At 41.2% G+C, this 21082-nt stretch overlaps 1 protein-coding gene across 1 annotated transcript; it reads left to right on the forward strand.

Moving 5' to 3' along the window:
* The first annotated feature begins 378 nt into the window (after positions 1-378).
* On the forward strand, positions 379-20648 carry ATP6AP2 (ATPase H+ transporting accessory protein 2). Its single transcript, XM_075853963.1, has 9 exons — positions 379-559; positions 6756-6883; positions 7188-7316; positions 8754-8849; positions 10333-10470; positions 11276-11329; positions 12862-13011; positions 17119-17238; positions 17451-20648. Exons 1-9 carry the CDS (start codon positions 514-516, stop codon positions 17643-17645), a joined length of 1056 nt encoding a protein of 351 aa, XP_075710078.1. The 5' UTR covers positions 379-513; the 3' UTR covers positions 17646-20648.
* Positions 20649-21082: the final 434 nt, after the last annotated feature.

A 21082-nucleotide genomic window follows, 5' to 3' on the forward strand; every position in this document is an offset into this window, starting at 1 on the left:
GGAAGTCCTGTATACCAGGAAAAGAGACAATGACGATGAGATGTGTGTGATGTAAAGGAAATAAACAGTACTCCATATTACTCTGTGTAGTAATAATAATAATAATAATAACTATTCAATGAGAAATATTTTTCAAAAAGAATTGAGAAATTATAGTATTTATTAGGTGTGTTCTAAATTTCCAGCGGATAAACGGTTATAACCGCGAATGACCTCAGCAGGTCATCATTCTCCACAGCTACACCACACGAGACCTCCATGTGACTTCCTCCCCAACTATTCCTGAGTGGACAACGTGTACGTCAATCAGACTTAGCTCCCGCCCCTCGACTGCTCACGGTCATATGACAGAGCCGGGGCGGGGCTGTACACCAAGTCGGGTGTTGATTGGCTGATGTGTTTTTAGTCAGAATCTCACCAGGAAGACGTCCTGTTCTACTGGGTTCATTCTCGGGATGCGGATCTGCTGCGTTGTCTTGTTATAACCGGGTTGTCGTGACATCATCCGTGACTATGTCTCGTCCAGTAGCGCTGACCGTCCTCGCTGCGTTCATAGCAGGTAAATGGCGACGCTGGGTCACGGGCATCCTCCCATTCAGTAACCTGCGTTTGTCAGCTGACTGGAGCCCCATCTTGGGCTATTATGGAGTGGGGTGGATTTTACACTGTATGTTGTATGAGATGAGTGTGGTATCGGGCGTGTATATGTCACATGCTGAGAATGCATGATCCCTATGTACCCGGGACCGAGGGGGCACCTGCTGCTTAGTCACCCTATATGCTGTGAATGACATGGAGGTCAGGATGTAAGGGGTTAATCTTGTAAGCACAGTAGCTGCTTGTTTATTAGGACAATAAGCAATTCCACTATATTATCCTTTTCCTCAGAGGGCCTTTTACACTTGTCGACAATCGGCCGGTGCAGTGAGTGGCGATCGAGACATCGTTGATCTGCGCTCATTTGCTCCGGTCACACGGAGCTATGGGTGGGGACGAGCGGTCATCACTTTGATCACTCGTCCCATACGTTATCATGTCGGCAGCGCGTCTCTCGGTTTTCACAAGGAGATGCGCTTCCGACAACGATAATTCTCTTTCTTGATACGATCAGAAGATGATCGAGCGTTTGCTCGTTCATCTGATGATCGCTGTCCTGTTTACACAGGACAGTTATCGGCAACGAGCGTTATACTAATGCTCGTCTGCACGTTAATCGGCGGCAATTCTCAGATGAACGTGTGCGAAATCGAACATTTTTCACATCCGCTTCGCACCCTTCCGCGACCCGTTTTGACGGATCCCTCGTAGGCTTGAGTCTGTTGAGGGATCCGTGAAAACTGACAAAAATATGTCCTGTTTTTTTTCATAGGCCCTTCACATGGTCCGTTAAAACAACGGCTGTGTGAACCGCTCCTTAGAAATACATTCCGCCATGTGAGGGCTGTTAATAAAAGGGCCGTCACACGGACTATACACACTTTCATCTGCCTAATCCTTCATCATTTTTTACCTTTTACTTGCCAGTTTAGAAATAAATAAATGAGTTGTCCGTGTAAAATGCCAATTCTTGTTTACTGCCGGACAAGTTAGCGTATTATAAAGGGCTCAGATGTGGCCATGGATTTGCCTGCACGTTACCTACTATGTCCCGTTCCCACATTTGCAGTGGAGAAGTGGCCGCACATATATTGTCACTCCGCATTATATACACAACTTGAAGAAAAGAGACTGCACGGCGCTCACCGCTTTCCAAAGGTGCTTCAATTCAACAGACAGAGGCAGACAAGACAGACCGCTGGCCTACCGCCGTTTCACGTCCTCCAAATGCTTTCTCGAGGCCTGCTGGGATTGAGCGCACGCTCACGTAAAACCCCTAGCCTTGCATGAGCAACAACTTCCGTTCCAGTGTACAAAATACAAACATTTAAATGCTCATATTGATAAAACCAAGTATAAAGAGTGCTAATCGGAATGAAAACCGTATGAAATTGTTAGGCCTCATGCACACGACCGTATTTTTTCCCACCCGTAAATACTGGCGTAAATACGGGTCCGGTGTCACACGTATTCCACCCGTTTTGCACCAGTATTTACGAACCCGTGCCCGTAAATATGGGTCCGGTGTCATCCGTATTCCACCCGTATTTACGGGCACGTTTTTGGCGGCAAAATAGCACTGCACTAATCGGCAGCCCCTTCTCTCTATCAGTGCAGGATAGAGAGAAGGGACAGCCTTTTCTGTAATAAAAGTTAAAGAAATTCATACTTACCCGGCCGTTGTCTTGGTGACGCGTCCCTCTCTTCACATCCAGCCCGACATCCCTGGATGACGCGGCAGTCCATGTGACCGCTGCAGCCTGTGATTGACCTGTGATTGGCTGCAGCGGTCACATGGCCTGAAACGTCATCCAGGACGTCGGGCCGGATGTCGAGAGGGACGCGTCACCAAGGCAACGGGCGGGAGACCGGACTGGAGGAAGCAGGAAGTTGTCGGTAAGTATGAACGTCTTTTATTTTTATTTTTTACAGGTTTATACTGATCGGTAGTCACTGTCCAGGGTGCTGAAAGAGTTACTGCCGATCAGTTAACTCTTTCAGCTCCCTGGACAGTGACTATTTACTGACGTCGCTTAGCAACGCTGCCGTAATGACGGGTGCACACATGTAGCCACCCGTCATTACGAGAGCTCCATAGACTTCTATGGACTGTCCGTGCCGTTATTACGGCCTGAAATAGGACATGTTCTATCTTTTTCAACGGCACGGGCACCTTCCCGTGAGAAAACGGGAAGGCACCCGTCGCCAATAGAAGTCTATGAGCCCGTTATTACGGGTCGTAATTACGACCCGTAATAACGGGAGTTTTTACGGTCGTGTGCATGAGGCCTTAGACTGGGTTCACACTGACTTTTTTGCAGGAGGAAAATCGATTTTCGCTCAAATACTCTTCTTCTGCCTCCCATTAATGTCAATGGGAGGTCAGAAGCATAAACGCCCGAAGATAGGGCATGTCCCTTTTTCCCGCGAGCCGGTTTTTCCGCTCGCGGGAAAAACGCCTCCGTCTCTGGCATTTTCAGACGTTTTTTTAGCACGGTTACCGCGTCAAAAAACGGTGTGAATTTGCCCTTAGAGGGGAGTTGATTTCAATGGGAGGCGGAGGCGGTTTTTTCCACGAGCGGAAAAAAGAAGGGACATGCCCTATCTTTGGGCGTTTACGCTTCTGACCTCCAATTGACATCAATGGGAGGCAGAAGAAGCGTTTTTCTCTGCGCTGAATGGCCACGGGCGAAAAACGCCACGAAAATCGCCGTGCAGGCAGAGCAAAATCCTCCTGCAAAAAACTCTGTGTGAACCCGACCTCAGTCTATTTTAAAAAAGCAGATAGATAATTTCTATCATTTAGACCCAAAGGTCCTAGTGCCTCCATTTTAACTATCCAATTGGCCTCACAGTGTAACAATTTTACGTGTTGAACACTACCATCAAATGGAGCAAACACACGCTATGCACCAGCAAAGGACATACATCTTGGATCCCCCCATGTACTTCTCGTATATAATTTATTAATCTAGGGGATCCCTTTCCTGTAACAATAGAATATGTATGCTCACGAAACCGTTTAAATACTGGCCGTATTGTTTTTCCTATATAGAAAAATTTACGTGGGCAAAATACCACATAGACTAAAAAGTTGGATCTACACGTAATAAGATGTGACCTCGTGTTTTACCGCACCCATTCTAACTTCTTTACCAGTGTTCATCTGTCCACAAAATGAACAATTACCACCATGAATTATATTCTATCTGAGATATGGAAATAGTCAAGTTAAAGGGGCTGTCCAGTCTAGAAAAGCCATATTTTTTTTTATTTTTTTTTTCCATGAATTCTGAGGTAATAGGAGAAGGGGTGTCGCATTTTCAAGATCCTCGTCTCTTGCCCAAAGTAGAGAGCGGTTATAAAGAGCGTCTCGCTCTGGAGGACTTGTCCTGTCCTGCATTACACAGACAACCCATTGATATGAATGGATTGTAATACTTAATTTACCCTGTGGTGGGGCTGCAGGGAAACAGAGCACTTACTGCCAGCTTTATCCACAGATATCAGCTGATTGCTATGGGTCCCAGCAGGGGGAGACTTTGGGATAAGTTTGCCAAGGAACCCTTCTAACAAATAGGGATTGTCCAAAACAGAGAACCCCTTTAAGGTGGTCAGGTGCTGTCTTGGGATGGTTGGGGGGTTCCAGCAGTGAAACTCCCACTGATTAAACCTTTATGGCAGAATCCATTGATCCTCTATAAATGTACATAGTGGGAAAACCCCTTCAGGTTGTACAGCTGGTGCCCACACCAAATAATAGTACCCAACCTGGTGTGTATGATCTGCTGCACTTTACACAAGTAGAAGAGCGGAGCCAGGGGCCTTCATGAGGAGCACATAGGGGCCACCATTTGCCCATCACTGCTGTAAACTGTTAATATTTCTAGGAAATTTTTGGGGGAGAATTGTCATCTCAAAGATAGAAGATGGCAGAAGCATCCATCATCCAAGGGCTACTGGAAAGACTTGTGAGGTTTCCTCGCATAGCTTTTTATCTTTCCATCCCCCTCGTATGATATGCGGGGATACATCCTGTGTAGTTATGTAGCATCACATGATGGATAACATGACATATACTTCTCTTCTTTCAGATGTGTAGGACTCTTGTTAACAGGCATTGTAAATGAAAAGAATCTGAGCTTTTCACAAGTTCGTGGAAGATGTCGCCCTGTCCCCTCACTAAGTTCCTTATTTTTTTGACCGGATAGGATTTGGCAATAATTTCAGCTTTGTAAAGTGTACTTCCTATTTTTAATAAAACACATGGAGATCTTGCTTACTGCCCTATACTATGTAAATCTTGTGTTCCCCATTGTTTAAGCGGGTTTTACACTGGCCAATTATCGGACAAACGCTCGTTCATCTGCTGATCGTATAGTTTTAAAAAAGTAAAATATTATTGTTGTCTGCTGCACATCTCCCTGTGTAAACAGGGACGCGCTGCCAACATGATGTATGGGGACGAGCGATCTGGGTACCGACCACTCGTCCCTATACATAGCTCCTTGTGACAGGAGCAAATGAGCGCCGATCGTGAGCTGTCTCGTTGATCGGTGCTCACTGCAGCGGCCAAAGTTGGAGGGTGTAATAGGGCCTTTAGCCACAGCCGGTTGCTCCTCCTAGTCCCCTGATGCACGCTGTGCGGTTTCACTGTCCTCTGTCCCATGGGTTGTTGTATTCACTTGTGGCCATTGCCTATTGTCTCTAATTCAATGCCTGTTGTAAGGAGAGCTCCGTGTATATGGAAAGCAAGGAGATGGCGAAAAAAAAAAGTACATTTGTGATGGTAATGGGCAACTCTACCAGGTTTTCGCGTGTGTGTGTGTTTTTTAATTAATTTGTCCTCCCTGTTGGCCTACACTTAACCAACCCGCTTTCAAATGGGACCATGACCATCTTCCCCTGTGAAATTCAAGGGCAGTGGGTCGGTGTCACCAGCAGTGTCAACCATTGGTGTGGCTCTCATTGCTAAGCAACCATCCAAACCTATTCAGTCCCTGCCTAGCAAGCACGATACTTGCGGAACGTATTCATTTGAGTGGAAATGTTCTGCACGGAAACAAAATCGTTCCTGTCCTTGAAGATGGATCACAAGTTTCAATTAGCAGTGACTGGAAGTGGAATAGCAGAGAGCTGTGTCTTCAGATTCCGCAGAATAGCAGAGAGCTGTGTCTTCAGATTCCGCAGAATAGCAGAGAGCTGTGTCTTCAGATTCCGCAGAATAGCAGAGAGCTGTGTCTTCAGATTCCGCAGAATAGCAGCGCTGTCTGGAAACACTGTCCTATGGACAGAAGAGAATATTTGCTGTATCCAGCATTATATAGGACATGATCATTTCTATATATGGAGTACACTAATATATTCTTCAGTGTGAGGGTAATGCCGTATACTAGTCTAATGCGTGCACTTTTCTATGGATGACATAGAGGCTAATAAGAATTTCAGGGGCAGGATGGAATAAGATGGGACTAGTTTTCTTCAAGGATTCTGAGCCGGTGTACTCTCTGCGCAGATGGTGAATGTCTTTGTTGACTGTAAATCTTTGTATTTACCGTCAGCACATTGCCAGTGTTGTGTGGATGTCGGGTCAGGAAGAGCAGGTTTGCGGGTGTGTATTGTAAATAAGTGGAGTGGTTCAGATGGGATCTAACTGGGACTTAGCAGAATGTTATGTCCCAAACCACCTCTGCGTACCAGACAGTCCTGCTATAAATCAGGTGAAATGAGCTGCTTAAAGTGGACCTCCACTTGTGATTCCCCACCTGAGACGGCATTGAGCGTGGAGAGACGTTCCTGCACGCTGTGCGGTGTTGCTGTGGTAACCATGAGAGTATCGTGCATGGGTTCAATTCTAAATAATATGTCCGATGCAGGTTATCATGTGATTTCGATTGCAACTGCACTACCCAGCGTTCAGGATAGACTCCCCATGCTCGATGTCACGTCGGGCAGGAGATTACAAGTGGAGGTACACGTCAAACCAACAGTAAAACTATTGTTGACTGATCTATTGTTCCTTGTAAACTGCTATATATGTGACTGATATAAGCAGCTGTTCACATTGCATCCCCCCCCCCCCAAATATTTATGGATAAACTGCAATGTTAAAAACTCGTATGTATTCTGATACAGGGATTGTTTGTTTTATATTTTAGTTGCGGCCGCTGACTTTAGTGTCTTGAAGTCCCCCCAAAACCAGATCTTCAGACCAGGAAACTGGCCATTGCCTGGAGAACGGATTCCGGATGTGATTGCCTTGTCTATGGGTTTTTCGGTAGAAGAGGTGGGGTTTTACTTACAAAACAACTGAATAGCTATCCAGATACCGTATTTATTTGTAGGGGACACTGAAGTACTTAAAAGGTTAACATCATAAAAACATTTGCAAAAAAAATAGTCTGGTTAACATATACTTGCATTGGCTATTGTTTTTTTTTTAATGTTTTTTTTCTCACCACCACTTTCATCATTGCTCCATTTTAGTTGCTTTTTGGAGTTTGAAGCTGGGTAGACGGCTCAATCAATGTTGTGTGTGTGTGATATATCTCTTGTTTTATTAAAATGACTACTTTTCGTGTGTCTTTCAGGATTTGTCTTGGCCAGGTCTCGGAGTTGGCAATATATTTCAACGTCCACGTGCCACTGTTTTGGTAACCGTGACAGGTGTGGACAAACTTCCTTTATCAGACAATGAGATTTCTTACCCAGTAGAGAATGTAAGTATTTCAGTGTAATAATCGTGCATATTGTGTATATATGTAGTGGCTATGCTGGCATCACATGGCCAAGTACTTCACACCTGACGCCTACGGTTAGTGAAACATCGACCTTCCTCTAGAACCACGAGTCCATACTTCTGTTTTGTAAGGGATTGTGTTAATCATTCAGAGATTTTCAACATATTGTAATTCTCTGAGTAATAAGGAGCACTTCTGTACTCTACACGGACTGACTGGCCCCATCATGGGAATGGGGTAGATGTATTTGGCCGATTGTGGCCAACTCGAAGTACAGAAGTGCATATATAACTGTAATAAAAGAAATGGGAATAAAGATCTGGTGTTGTGAAACCTGTAATAACATTTGCAGTAGAATTTTTTTAAATCTGGCGTCAGTGGGGCCTGATATCTGACAGTGCGTAAGTTAGGCATCATGCACACGACTGTTTAGATCGGCTTCCGTGTGCGGTCTGTCTTCTTTTTTTTTTTTTTTTTTTTTTTTTTGCGGACCCATACGCTAGAATGGGTAATACGGACAAGTATAGGATCTGTTCTGTAATTTGAGCCGCAAATAATAATAAAAAAAAAAAGGATGTGTGCATGACCCCATAGAAAAGAATGGCTCCGTCTGCTATCCCCAAAAAAAAGATAGGACACTGAAGAAAACAATGGTTGTGTGCATGAGCCCCTAATTGTAAAGGGTAGAAAGCCTTAAAGAGGCTCTGTCACCAGATTATCAAATCCCTATCTCCTATTGCATGTGATCGGCGCTGCAATGTAGATAACAGTAACGTTTTTTTTTTTTGTTTTTTTTTAAACTATCATTTTTGCCCGAGTTATGAGCAATTTTATATTTATGCAAATGAGCTTTTCAATGGCCAACTGGGCGTGTTTTCTCGTTTTACCAACTGGACGTGTATTGTGTTTTTACCAACTGAGCGTGTATTGTGTTTTTACCAACTGGGTGTGTTTACTGGTTTTACCAACTGGGCGTTGTGAATAGAAGTGTATGACGCTGACAAATCAGCATCATACACTTCTCATCGTTCCCACCCAGCTTCTTTCACTGCAGACACCCACAGGTCCTTCAACCTTGGCGTCGGACAGAGAAGATACATCGGCTCCAGGCGTCCGAAAGGGTAATATGCTCGTCTCTAGGGAGTTTGCTATGCTTACCTGCACATGGTGATGATGCTGCAGATTCAACTGTACCCTGTGTCGCCTGGAGCTGATGTGTCTTCTCTCTTCCGACGCTCCGGCTGAAAGCTCCATTGTAACAGAGCCCTGACGCAGATGTGAACATAGCCTTATGCTTAAATGTTGATCAGTTCGAGATGGAAGGCTTGCATTAGTGTAATATATATTTTAGGTTAAAATGCTCTTTACTGTGACCGTGCTGCTCTCACATCTGACGTAACTGTTATTTCCCCGTAGGCTGTTCCTTACAGTGTTGATAGTGTTGTGAACTCCATCCATTCAATGTTTTCGGAAGAGATGTCACTCGTTCTACAGCTGGCCCCCATCGAAGAAGTAAGCATATTCCTATAAGTAAACATAAATTCCAGCCGAATCCGCCAATTTCAATGAGATTGGACGACTATCTAATTTGTATTGACAGCAGATGTCTAGGGAAAGAATAAAATCAGAAGCCTGCGGGAGTAAGCGGCGCAGTCCTCTTAATAAATTTGGTGCATCTCGGGCTGTCAGTGCTGCACAAGTTTTAAAATCTACGGCAGCTATGGACTGTCGTAGTTTTCCGCCCCCATTTCCGCTAAATTCTTGCGGAAATTGTTACGTTTGGCAGGTGGTGGGTAATAAATTTCCCTTATAAACTTTAGCTTTAATTTTAATTAATATATATATATATATATATATATATATATATATATATATATATATATATATATATATATAATTTTTTATTTTTATTTTTTTTCCTTTTAAATAAAGCCGTGTTGATTGTCCCTCCTTCATTCATAGGCCAATACTTGGAGCTGCTGCTTTTAGTGTGTGTGATGCCCGCACAAACAAAGTTTTCACATTTTCTGGACAATGTTTAGGCACACTAGTATGTACATGTTTACAATATTGCTTTATACTGTTACACCTCTTTATCAAATCGTTGTTCCCTAATATTCCTTACGCCTATTTCTATTACCCCACAGAGTATTATTAGGTAGAACTTTCTCTTATGGGCAAATAATGGGAGGAAATAAAGTAGCAAACTAAAGACTTAAAGTATGTTTACACTGTCTATTTTCGGGCCGTAAACGGCCGGATAATCGGAAGCAGAACGCCTCCAAACATCTGGCCATTGAAATCAATGGGAAAAACGTCATTCTTTTCGGATGGGCCGCTTTTTTTTTTTTTTTTTTACACGGCCGTTTTGTGAAAACGGGTGAGTAAAAAAAAAAAAACGGCAGCGAAAAAGAAGTGCAGGACACTTCTCTGGACGTTTTTGGAGCTGTTTTTCATTTACTCTATTGAAAAAAGCTGCAAAAAACGGCCGTAAAAAAACTTCTGAAAATCAGGAGCTGTTTTCCCTTGAAAACAGCTCTGTGTTTTCAGACTTTTTTGAGTTTGCGTGTGAACATAGCCTTACTGTACGGCTATGTCTTTTACATAGTTATTTATATAGTGGCAGTATTTTCCTGAATTGGTTTCTATTCAGCTTGCAAACCAATATCCCAAACCCATTTTATAGAAAGGCAGTAGATCTACTAATATACTTTTGGATTTTGGTTGGAAACCCATGGAAATACAAAGTGAGGGATTTGGGTTGTAACACACCTGGTTAACTAAGACTTCCAAGTCCATAATTTCATGTGGGGTGGCAAGGGAAAAAGTGGGGGAGTTGCCTTAACCATTGAGTGACCAACCGTGCATTGTTAAAAGAAATATCCCTTTTCTTTTACATTTTCTTTTATATGGCCACTTACACCAGTTAAATGTAACCTTTTAAGAGCTTTGTGACTGATATTAACTTACAACTAGTTTTTCTCTATTTCTCTAGAGAGTGTACATGGTTGGGAAGGCCAATACAGTGTTTGAAGACCTCGCTGTTACATTACGACAACTGAGAAGTCGCTTGGAGCAAGATAACTCTATTCTTGCTTCTGTGTCTTTAGGATCTTTATACAAAAATGATGAAGTAAGTTCATGCCGCAGCAGACAAATGTTTACTTTGAGGGGGTATTCCCAGAATCAAAAATTATCACCTTTTCATGTGATGAATTTTTGATTGCTGGGGGGCACCACTGCTGGGACCTCGCATTGATGGGAAGAATTGGGTCCCGATTCCTTCACGCCTGCAGTGAGGAGGAGCTTGTCTGGAGCAAGGATCGAGCATGCGACTGCCGCTCTAGTCCCTGTCTATGAAAATCGACAAACAGCCGAGTGCGCATGCTCGACTGACGCTCCATTCAATTTTCTCACGATCAGTGGATAGGTAATAATTTTTGATTCTGGCACAACCCCTTTTAAGTATAACTTCTCCCTTATTGGGGTTACGTTTTTACTGGCTATATAAGGATGTCACCTGTGGGGACTACAGAAAATGAAGGAACAGGCCACTTACACAGAAGTGTATCGTACGCCTGTGAGAGCAGGAAAGCATTTCAAAATCTGTCTCCATATTACGGTACGGTAAAATTCTTTCTTGTATTTTAACCCCTTAAGGACACTATTTTTTTTTTTTCATTGCTGCATTCTGAGAGCCGTAACTTATTTTTTATTACAGTTGACGTAGCTGCATGAGAGCTCGTTTTCTACAGATGTAAAACAAAGCGCTGAGATGTTGTACTAAAATTAGATATAAAATAGTCTCCGCCCCCACCACCTCATGTATTTTTTTTTGCTTATCTGGTTTGAAACTGAATATATTTCTGATTAATACCATATATAATATGAACTTGTATACATGGTACTTATGTTCAAAATCCCCATTCGTATTTCAGATTGACAGGCTGTTTCTCTCTGAAATGCAAAGTCTTCAAGACATCCCAAGTTTGGTAAGTGCTTCGGAAACTGACAACAGTATCATGTAGCTAGTAGGAAAATACATCTACAAATATTCGTTAATCTAACACTGTTAGATATTTTTTATTTTTTTTTAACTTAATGTGTCAGTGACAATTAAAGAGGATCTGTCACCAGTTTATTAATGCCCTACCTCCTAACTAATCTAATAGGCGCTACAATTCTGATAACTACGATGTAATTATTTTTTTTCCAAAAACATTTATTTGTAAAGTTATGAGCGTTTTTCTAAATCTGCTGTTTTGGCTATAATTGCCAAATGGGAGGTTACTCTTTCTTTTCACTCTGGGCGTTGTAATGTTTTCTGTATGACGCTGTCCAATCAGCATACAGTTCTCCTCTTCTCTTTTCTCCGGTTGTTTCACATCTAGAACTGCGATCCTGGTGTCATGTGAAAGATTAGAATCAAATTTTTCACCACTGTTCTAGGTGGTCCACAGTCGGAGATATGGCTACTTGAAATGATACCCCTTCCCTCCAGCCTCAGTCTCTCACACTGTGTGAAGCAGCTTCATGCTGATAGGTCAGCGTCCGAGGCTGTGAGGTAGCTCCACCTCAGGAGAATCGCTGGTGTTGACACTTACTTGTCTAGTATAGCCTCATTTGCATATTTAGAAAAAACTCATAACTTTTAAAATCCTTTTGGGACACAATTTTCACTAGCATTATCAGTGTGGCAGCGCCTATTAGATTAGCTAGGAGATTGGGCATTAATAATCTAGTATCAAAATACGTACTCGCAGGTCAGAATCACTGGTTAGGTGCAACCAACACAATGTTGAAGCACCACCAAGGTATATGTACAACGTAGCATAACTCCAATAAATCCTAAGCAAAAAAATGAGGGCGAGTCACAGCGCTACAGATAATAGAAATAAGTACAAAATTTTATTTAATACAATATCATACACGAAACAAACTGTTAAAAACAATAGCGAGGATCTAAAATACAATAGAAGTGTGATATAAGTGTGGACCACTCAAAGATAATGATGTTGCCACGAGAATGCTGTATAGAGCTCACAAATGAAACGTGTGTGCACCAGGCAGTAGCAAAAAACCATAGGTCAGTGATATGTCATCGCAGCGTCTCGCCTGTACTATAGAAGTATATAGTTCACGTAAGTGAAATACAGTGCTAAGTAAAGCCCTATCATCAGTAAGGAGCAGGAGAGACGGGGGCGTCATTACACTTGGCTATATTTTGTGGACCGCCTTATCGTTTTCACCTCCATGGGTAAGACTGTTTCTTACTAAGTGATCTGTCATCCCAGGCAGACTGACTTACACTACAGAACATGCCAGGATATTTCCTCTCTTTGACTTATGCATACCTAATGAAGTAGCTTATGTTCTGCGTGATGTTTTCTCCTGGTGTCTCTTCTTCTGCTCTTCTGATCGATGTGCACAATTTGATCAAGACTTGCCTTGAGAACTTCATATGTAATACAAAAATGACTTTCTATATTTCCGTATTAATAACTTATTTTATTCATTAAAACAGCTTTCTCGGCATAAGCATCTTGCTAAAGATAATGTTCCAGATATTTATGCCTTGGAATTAACTGGTCTCGAAGAGATTAAGAAACGTTACGGAGAGGACTCTGTGAAGTTTAAGGACGCCACCAGAATTCTGTCAGAATGTCTTCAGAAAGTAAGTGGGCTATATTTTTCTATTATAAGCATGCTTTGCTAGAAGTGAAACTTTGTGCAGATTTTCGTAACCATAGCAGCTCCATTTTATAGATTATTTAATCTACCAGAGCCATAAATGGGATAGACTCACGGCTACGGCTGGATTTAGTTTAATAGTAAATGAAAAATTTGCTAATAAAATTATCCAAATCGCCCGTTCTCTAGCTACTTAGATTGCATGTAGCCATTCTGTTTGATTTGGGTTTCTATGAGACACGACTACCGGATTTTCCCTGCATTGGTGATAGGCCATGCGCAGCTCAGAGTCCCGCATTGCTCAGCAAGTCCTGTAATTGTATAGTGTCACACATCCTGCGTTTTGCTGCACATATTGCTGCGGAAACACAATGTAGCTGTGAAAATCATTGCAGATTTTTCAGTGGTTCTAACTCTGGATTTAGTGTGAATGCTGTACAAACTAGGGTTGCACGATGCATTAAAATATCGATACTATTTCGATGCCGTGCACCCTCGAACGGTTAAATACCCTTAATTAATGTATTTCGATACTAAGCTGACAGCGGCATTCAAGGGGAAATTGAGAAGGGGGATGCCCCTTGGATGGTGGCACAGGGAATCCCTGTGACTCGATCGAGGGACATACCATATATGGGCAGACAGCCTAGGGTCCATCGAAGGACCCCAGGGATGTCTCTCTTTGTTTATTTTTCTACTGCTGCATGTAACCGTAAATATGGTCAGATTTTTCTATAGTTCAGCGCTGTCTGGTAAATCGGCGTCCCATGGGTGGGAATGACCACTCTGGATGTTAATAGGGAAAAAGCTCTTGGAAAAAATTGTTTAAACCAGGGTAATTATTCAATAATATGTGTTGATTTCTGATCTGGCAGATGCGTTTGATCAGCCTGATGAAGAGGTCGGTTTGACCTTGACGTGTATAGCTATACTGCCAGATCAGAAATAAACCCCTATTATTGAATAATTACTCTGGTTCAAACTGCCAGGTTAGTATAACTGCTCATCCGGTTTTGTCCTTTCTTTTTAATCCACAGTTGATGCACTATATACACCGGAAGTTTTCCTTTCTTTTTATTTACTCTAGTCATATTTCCTGTTAAAGCATACTTGGGTATGTCCTAACAACTGCCTGTGTACTATCAGTATGTAGATCTATGCCAGAAAATTAAAGTTTACCTTATTTTTAATGTTCAATTCAAAAGATACACACTTTTTTTTTTTTTTTTTTTACAATAAACCTTAAAATAAAAGTCTCAATACATAAAATATACACACACTCAGTATTGTCACGACCATAATAACCTGCACAACAAATTTATGTTGTCATTTATAATGTGAACGATGTAAAAAATAAACTGATTTCTTTCACTTATTAATGTAAGGCACGAGGTGTGATGAATTTAGTACCTCCATGTGCCTCACATTAATAGTAATTAACCCCATCATGTACCTCATACATTAACCCAATGTTGTACATTATGACTGAGGAACTTGATGGGGTTAATTACTATTAATGTGAGGCACATGGAGGTTCAAAATTCATCACACCACGTGCCTCACATCAGAAAATGGAATAGAAGACCTTTTTTATAAATTTTTTATTATTGTTGGCAAAGTATAGTTTTGGTATCGAGAATCACAATACTACACTAATTATCGGTATCAAAGTCCAAATTCTGGTATCATGACAACCCTAGTACAAGCCACATAAAACTCAACTTTGTGTATTTTAGTACGAGATTTATGCTCCCAGTTTAAGTCTATGGCCAAAGCATGCAGGATCTCTGCTAAGAATACGCAGCATAAATTGACATGCTGTGGATTTAAAAAAGCTGCGTTGCAGGACACTTTCCGCGGCACTTTTCCACGCAGAATTCAGTAGTGGATATTCTGCAGCATCTCCTTTAAAGGCAATGTACACCTTTTTTGAAAGGCAATTTTTTTTAATAAAAAGGTGTATTAATGTGTTTGAAACTTTGCAAATGCGTTTTATTAAGTTTTATTTAGTTTTACTTTTTGAGATACAGCTGCTTTGTCTTCTCTATGCAGAGCAGCTGTATCTAGCGCTATTCACTGAATCAGTCAGTACCACGGACCTGACTGGTTCAGTGACAGCGGGTCCTGCATGTCAGATGCGATAGTTTACAGGGGGATCCCACGTGTCAAAGTTCATAACTTAGATGTGATAGTTTACAGGTGGATCCTGCATGTCAGAGGCACACAGGACCCCCTGTCACTGAACCGGTCAGGTCCGTGGGCACACTGATGCACCTTTTTATTAAGTAAAATTATTTCCTTCTTCTTTTTTTTTTTTTTTATATATAAAGGTTTACATAGCCTTTAAAGATTTGGTTGCAGAGTACGCAGCTGTCCTTTACATTAGTTCTGATTCTTTCAGTACTCTATTAATGCAGTGTGATTTTAATGCTCATCTATGTCCATCTTAAGTAATGGCAGCAGTCAGGACATTTTTGATCAACTTCTGAATCATTTGATCCACATCGCTGTCCCCTGTCACAGCACTCGCACCACTGGGAGCTGAAGACTGGCATCCACCATCACCCTTGGTTTTCTGGAGTTTCTCAGTTGATATAAAATTCCATCACAGCGTTGCATATTATTATCATAACACACCTGCAGGTTAATAAATCAGTCATGTGTTTACTTGGCGATTTAAGGATCGGTCCCTTGTATCACATATAGGGGGTGTCCTAAGTTTTGATCGGTGGGGGTCTGAGCACGGAGACCTCCACCGGTTTAGCAATCAGACCCCCACCAATAAAAATTACTGACATGTCACTTTGACACGTCAAAAGTTTTTGTTTAGTTACACTTTAACCGGTTAGTGACCACCCCATAGTATTTTTACGTCTGTCGCTAAGGGGCTTTATTCCGATGCAATAGCCTTTTTACGTCACTGCATTGGAATAAATAAACAGAGCAGGGAGCCGTTAAATCTCCCTGCTCTTGGCTATCAGAGGTAGCTGAGTGGTTTTGGAGAGAGGGAGGGAGATCCCTCTCATCCCACTGACACCCGGCGATAAGTGTCTACTGCCTGTAGTGAATGCCTGCTAGGTCATGCCTCTGGCATGTCCTAGCGGATGCCTGTTGATTTTACACGGACAGGCATAATACACTGCAATACAGAAGTATTGCAGTGTATTATAAATGCGATCGGAGGATCGCATAGTGAAGTCCCCTAGTGGGACTAGTAAAAAAAAAAAGTTTAATAAAAAGTGGAAAAAAAAATGAAAAACCCACTTTTCCCCACTACAAACTGCTTTATTATTAACAAACAAAATAAAGTTAAAGTTCCACATATTTGGTATCGCCGCGTCCGTAACGACCCTGACTATAAACGTATTACATCATTTAACCCGCACAGTGTACGTTGTAAAAAATGTAATAAAAAAACATGCAAAAATTGCTGTTTTCTTTGAATCCAGCCTTAAAAAGTGATAAAAAGTCGCGTCTACTCCAAAATGGTACCGATAAAAAAAAAAGCCCTCCTACAATTGCATCGGCGAAAAATAAAAACGTTACGGCTCTTCAAATATGGAGACACAAAAACAAATAATTTTGAAAAAAAGTTTTCCACGGTGTAAAAGTAGTAAAACATACACAAATCTATACACATTTGGTATCGTTGCAATCGCAACAACCCGCTGAATAAAGTTATTGTGTTATTTATACCACACGGTAAACGACGTAAATTTAGGACGCAAAAAAGTGTGGCGAAATAAAAAAAGTTATAGCTCTTTGAATGAGATGATGGAAAAACGTAAAAATGGCTTGGTCATTAAGGTCTAAAATAGGCTGGTCAGTAAGGGGTTAAGTATCTCTCTATATATATATATATATATATATATATATATATATATATATATATATATACACACACACACGATGCTTCAGCCAGATCTCAGTCACATTGAATACATTTTTTGTTTTTTTTTATTAGTTATCCTTTGGCCTTCCTAGGAAGTTAAGAAGTGCCCGCTTCTAGATTCTTGTCGATTTTTATATGCCTCAAGGGGGAAAACTCCTTTACGAATTCCTTCCTGTAAACTAATTCCATGTTTTCCAGTTTGCAGATGACATGTACAGTATTTATGGTGGAAATGCAATTGTGGAAGTTGTTGCAGTGGAAACATTTGAGACTCCCCTGACCAGGAAGAGCCGTTCCATACTGGAAGCTAAAGCTGCTGTAAGTTATTAAATGGGTGATATTTATAGAATCCGACTTAAAAAGTAGGGGTTAATGCAGTATACTGAGCCCGACCTGGTGCCAGGCGTTCGACCTAGAACCAGCTTTGGAAAGCAATGTGACTTGGTGGTAATATAGAAGGTCTAAAGACCTACCACAGGAATTTGGCCATTTGTATGTTCTTTACAAGCCATATTTCCTTGTCTGTTTAGGCTTCTCCCAGCAATCTGTACAACCTGGCCTATGAATATAATTTTGACTATGCCGTCATCTTCAACATCATCTTGTGGATTATGATCGGGCTGGCCCTGGCGGTTATTGCAATCTCTTACAACCTCTGGAACATGGACCCTGGATATGACAGTATCATCTACAGAATGACCAACCAGAAAATCAGGATGGACTAATGATTGAGATCTAGTAAATTATTTAAACATAACTGTTTTTGTTTTTTCTTTTGTTTTTTAGTAGTTTGTGTCCCAAAAGTGAACATTTGTCAGTATGCAAGAAGGTGGTAAAATGTAGGTGCCCTAAATAATCCTTGCTAAAAAATCCAATGTAAAGAATAAATAGTGCACACGAGAATTGGCTTTTACGTCTGAAAAGACAGACTCTTTTCAGGAGAAAACAGCTGCGTCGTTTCAGACGTAAAAGCTCCGCCTCGCATTTTGCGAGGCGTCTTTGACGCCCGTAATCTTGAGCTGCTCTTCATTGACTTCAATGAAGAACGGCTCAAATTACGTTTCAAAGAAGTGTCCTGCACTTCTTTGACGAGGCAGTCAATTTTGCGCTTCGTCGTTTGACAGCTGTCAAACAACGATGCGTAAATTACAGGTCGTCGGCACAGTACGTCGGCAAACCCATTGAAATGAATGGGCAGATGTTTGCCGACGTATTGGAGCCGTATTTTCAGACGTAAATCGAGGCATAATACGCCTCGTTTACGCCTGAAAATAGGTCGTGTGAACCCAGCCTAAAGAGCAAACGTTCTCCTTCCACTAGGACCAAGTGACCCCTCATCGTCTCATACTTCTATTAGTTATATCCTATTCGTTTTGAATTTAGGATCTGAACATGGGTTCACAAATTCCAGTACATGGGCAGTGATGCTGTTTTATCAGGAAGACTGGCTGAGGACACCCCCCCCCCCCCCCCCACAACAGCAGCATATACACTGAACAAGTCCAAAAGTGGCTAATCGGCAGGCTGTACGTGGCAACCTTCAACAACCTGTGCTGTAGTGATGGTAATCCATTGTGATCCTGACCGTTGGATGTAGTGCAATTATTATGAAATTTTTTTATTTTTTTTTTACTGCCCCTTTTATGTATCTTGGAGTAATTGCAGATTGTCCTGATGCTCTTGGAAATGCAGCTGTATAATAATATAATAAGAAGTAACCTGTATATTTAGATTTTATTATAAATTGTAATGGTTTAATACAACTCACGTGATTAGTGATTTCATGTTGGTACATCGCAAATTACATTAATGAAACCCTCCCTGCCATCCTAGACCCTCATGTGCAGATTACCATTTAGTTTTAGGAATATTGATTTGATGAATAAATGTGAGCGGATTTGTTGCTTTTGTGTGTGTAGGATTAAATGTCGCCTCTGTTAAATATCTGTATATTGCCAGTACTGATCGCGTTCCTCTGGACGTGGCTGTAAATGGTTTATTCTACTGATGTAAATATATAAAAAAATTATAGAGTAAAAATCGTTGTCCACATTTATTCCCAAGCTTGTGTGCATGCGTTTTTTTCTCCCAGCGCTCCTATGGCTGTAATGTGATCACCTTGTGTTGTGGTTAACAGACTTCCACCTGCTACTAACAATCCCAATACTGAGGCCAGTTCCAGATGAAAAGCTCGGACCCCTCAGTTTGCCATAGACCGGTATTACAGCTGCCAAACTGGCCTAAGTTGTTTTCTATTTTGCTGTCACTTATCCAGTTATTAAAGAACAGGCACATTGTTTGTTTATTGCCCTGGCAGGCAACGATGGTTATAGGATTCTTTTATATGATACAGCGTCTGAGCAGTACACCAGGAATCAACCAAGTACAATACCTATTGCTGATCTAGAAACTATATTGGATTTGCTACTCACTGGTTGTTTTTTCTTTTTTTGTAATACATAGTTAGACCCAGTTCACACAGGTTGTTTTTTGTGTGCTGATTTTGACGCGGAAACCGTGTCGAAATCAGAGGCAAAAAAAGTTCAAACACGCCTCCCATTGATTTCAATAGGAGACGGAGGTGTTTTTACTGCGGCGGATTTTAGCCGCTCACGGTAAAAAAACGGCATGCTCTTTCTTGCTGTGGTTCCAACTTTGACCTCTCATTGAAATCTGTGGGAGGCAGAGAAAGCGTTTTTCTCAGCATCTTTATGCATATGGCGCTCAATGGCGGCAAGAATATGCAGTCCGGTCAAAATATGCCTCAAAATTCCTGAAGGAGTTTTGAGGCAGATTTTTTTTATTTTACCTGCAAAAAACACCAAGGGTAAGCCAACATATACATGGCCACTATGCCACAAGAGTTGACATGGGTAGCCCTTCAGATTGTTTTATATATATATATATATATATATAAATCTTTACAAAAGAAAAAAAAGTCTCTTGTTGCCATCTGTGCGGTAAAGGGGGTTGTAGTCCTTTTTGCCCCAAATTTGGTATTTGCCCATAATACAACCCACCCAAAACAGATTATATAAAGCTGCTGCTATTTGTCAGCTACAGTATGCAACTACAAGAAACTGTTTTTCAGTACATAGTAATATTTTATGCCACAATTTAGGCCCCATGCACACAACCGTAAAATCGTCCATAATTACGGACCAATTCATTTCTACGGCCGACTGACACCTTCCCGTATACTTAAGGGAAGGAGTCTGTGCCGTAGGAACTTTCAGGAAAAAAAAAAAAAGACGTCGCTATTTTGTTTTATTTTACGGACTGTGCTCCCATACTTCATAATGGGGGCACGGCCCGTAAATGTGGACGGCTGTCCGCGCCTGTAATTACGGGCACGGTTGCGTGCATGGGGCCTTAAGAGCTATGATACTGTTGACGTCCCTAGAGTACGTTGTAGGAAGTGGAGACAGAGAGGACGGTCAGTACTGCAATGTTCACCAACAGTCAGAAAACAACGGAACTTTAGTAACATTGATGATCATTCATGTGGGTATTATGACAACACTGCTTGGCACAGGGAGAAGACACTACTTCAGCGTCCTTTGTAAAGCTATTTGTCTGATTTAAAAAAAAAAAAATCCTATTGAATGTTAACCTGTTGAAGTTGACAACGTTTTTCAAATATTCAGAAATGTTTTTCCTGGTTTTGTCTTCTGAATGCTGGTAATATGTGAAGATTTCTGTCCAAATAAACTCCTGAATGGATTAAATTGTGTTTTGTTTTTACTGTAATTGTACATTTCCTGCATATTTCAATTATTAACCCCTTTAGGACACAGCCTGTTTTGGCCTTGTGGACAGATTATTTTTTTCAAATCTGACATGTGTCAATTTATGTGGTAATAACTCCGGAATGTTTTTACCTATCCAAGCGATTCTGAGATTGTTTTCTCGTGACATATTGTACTTTATGTTAGTGAAAAAATTTGGTCGATAAATTCAATATTTATTTGTGAAAAACTTCAAATTTTAGCATTTTTCTAAATTTAAATGTATTTGCTTGTGAAACAGATAGTAATACCACACAAAATAGTTACTAGTTTACATCCCCCATATGTCTACTTTATGTTTGCATCATTTTTTTTCACGTACTTTTATTTTTCTAGGACGTTACGAGGCTTAGAACTTTAGCAGCAATTTCTCA

Source organism: Rhinoderma darwinii, chromosome 2 (genome assembly GCF_050947455.1).
Source record: "Rhinoderma darwinii isolate aRhiDar2 chromosome 2, aRhiDar2.hap1, whole genome shotgun sequence".
NCBI classification, from domain to species: Eukaryota; Metazoa; Chordata; class Amphibia; order Anura; family Rhinodermatidae; genus Rhinoderma; species Rhinoderma darwinii.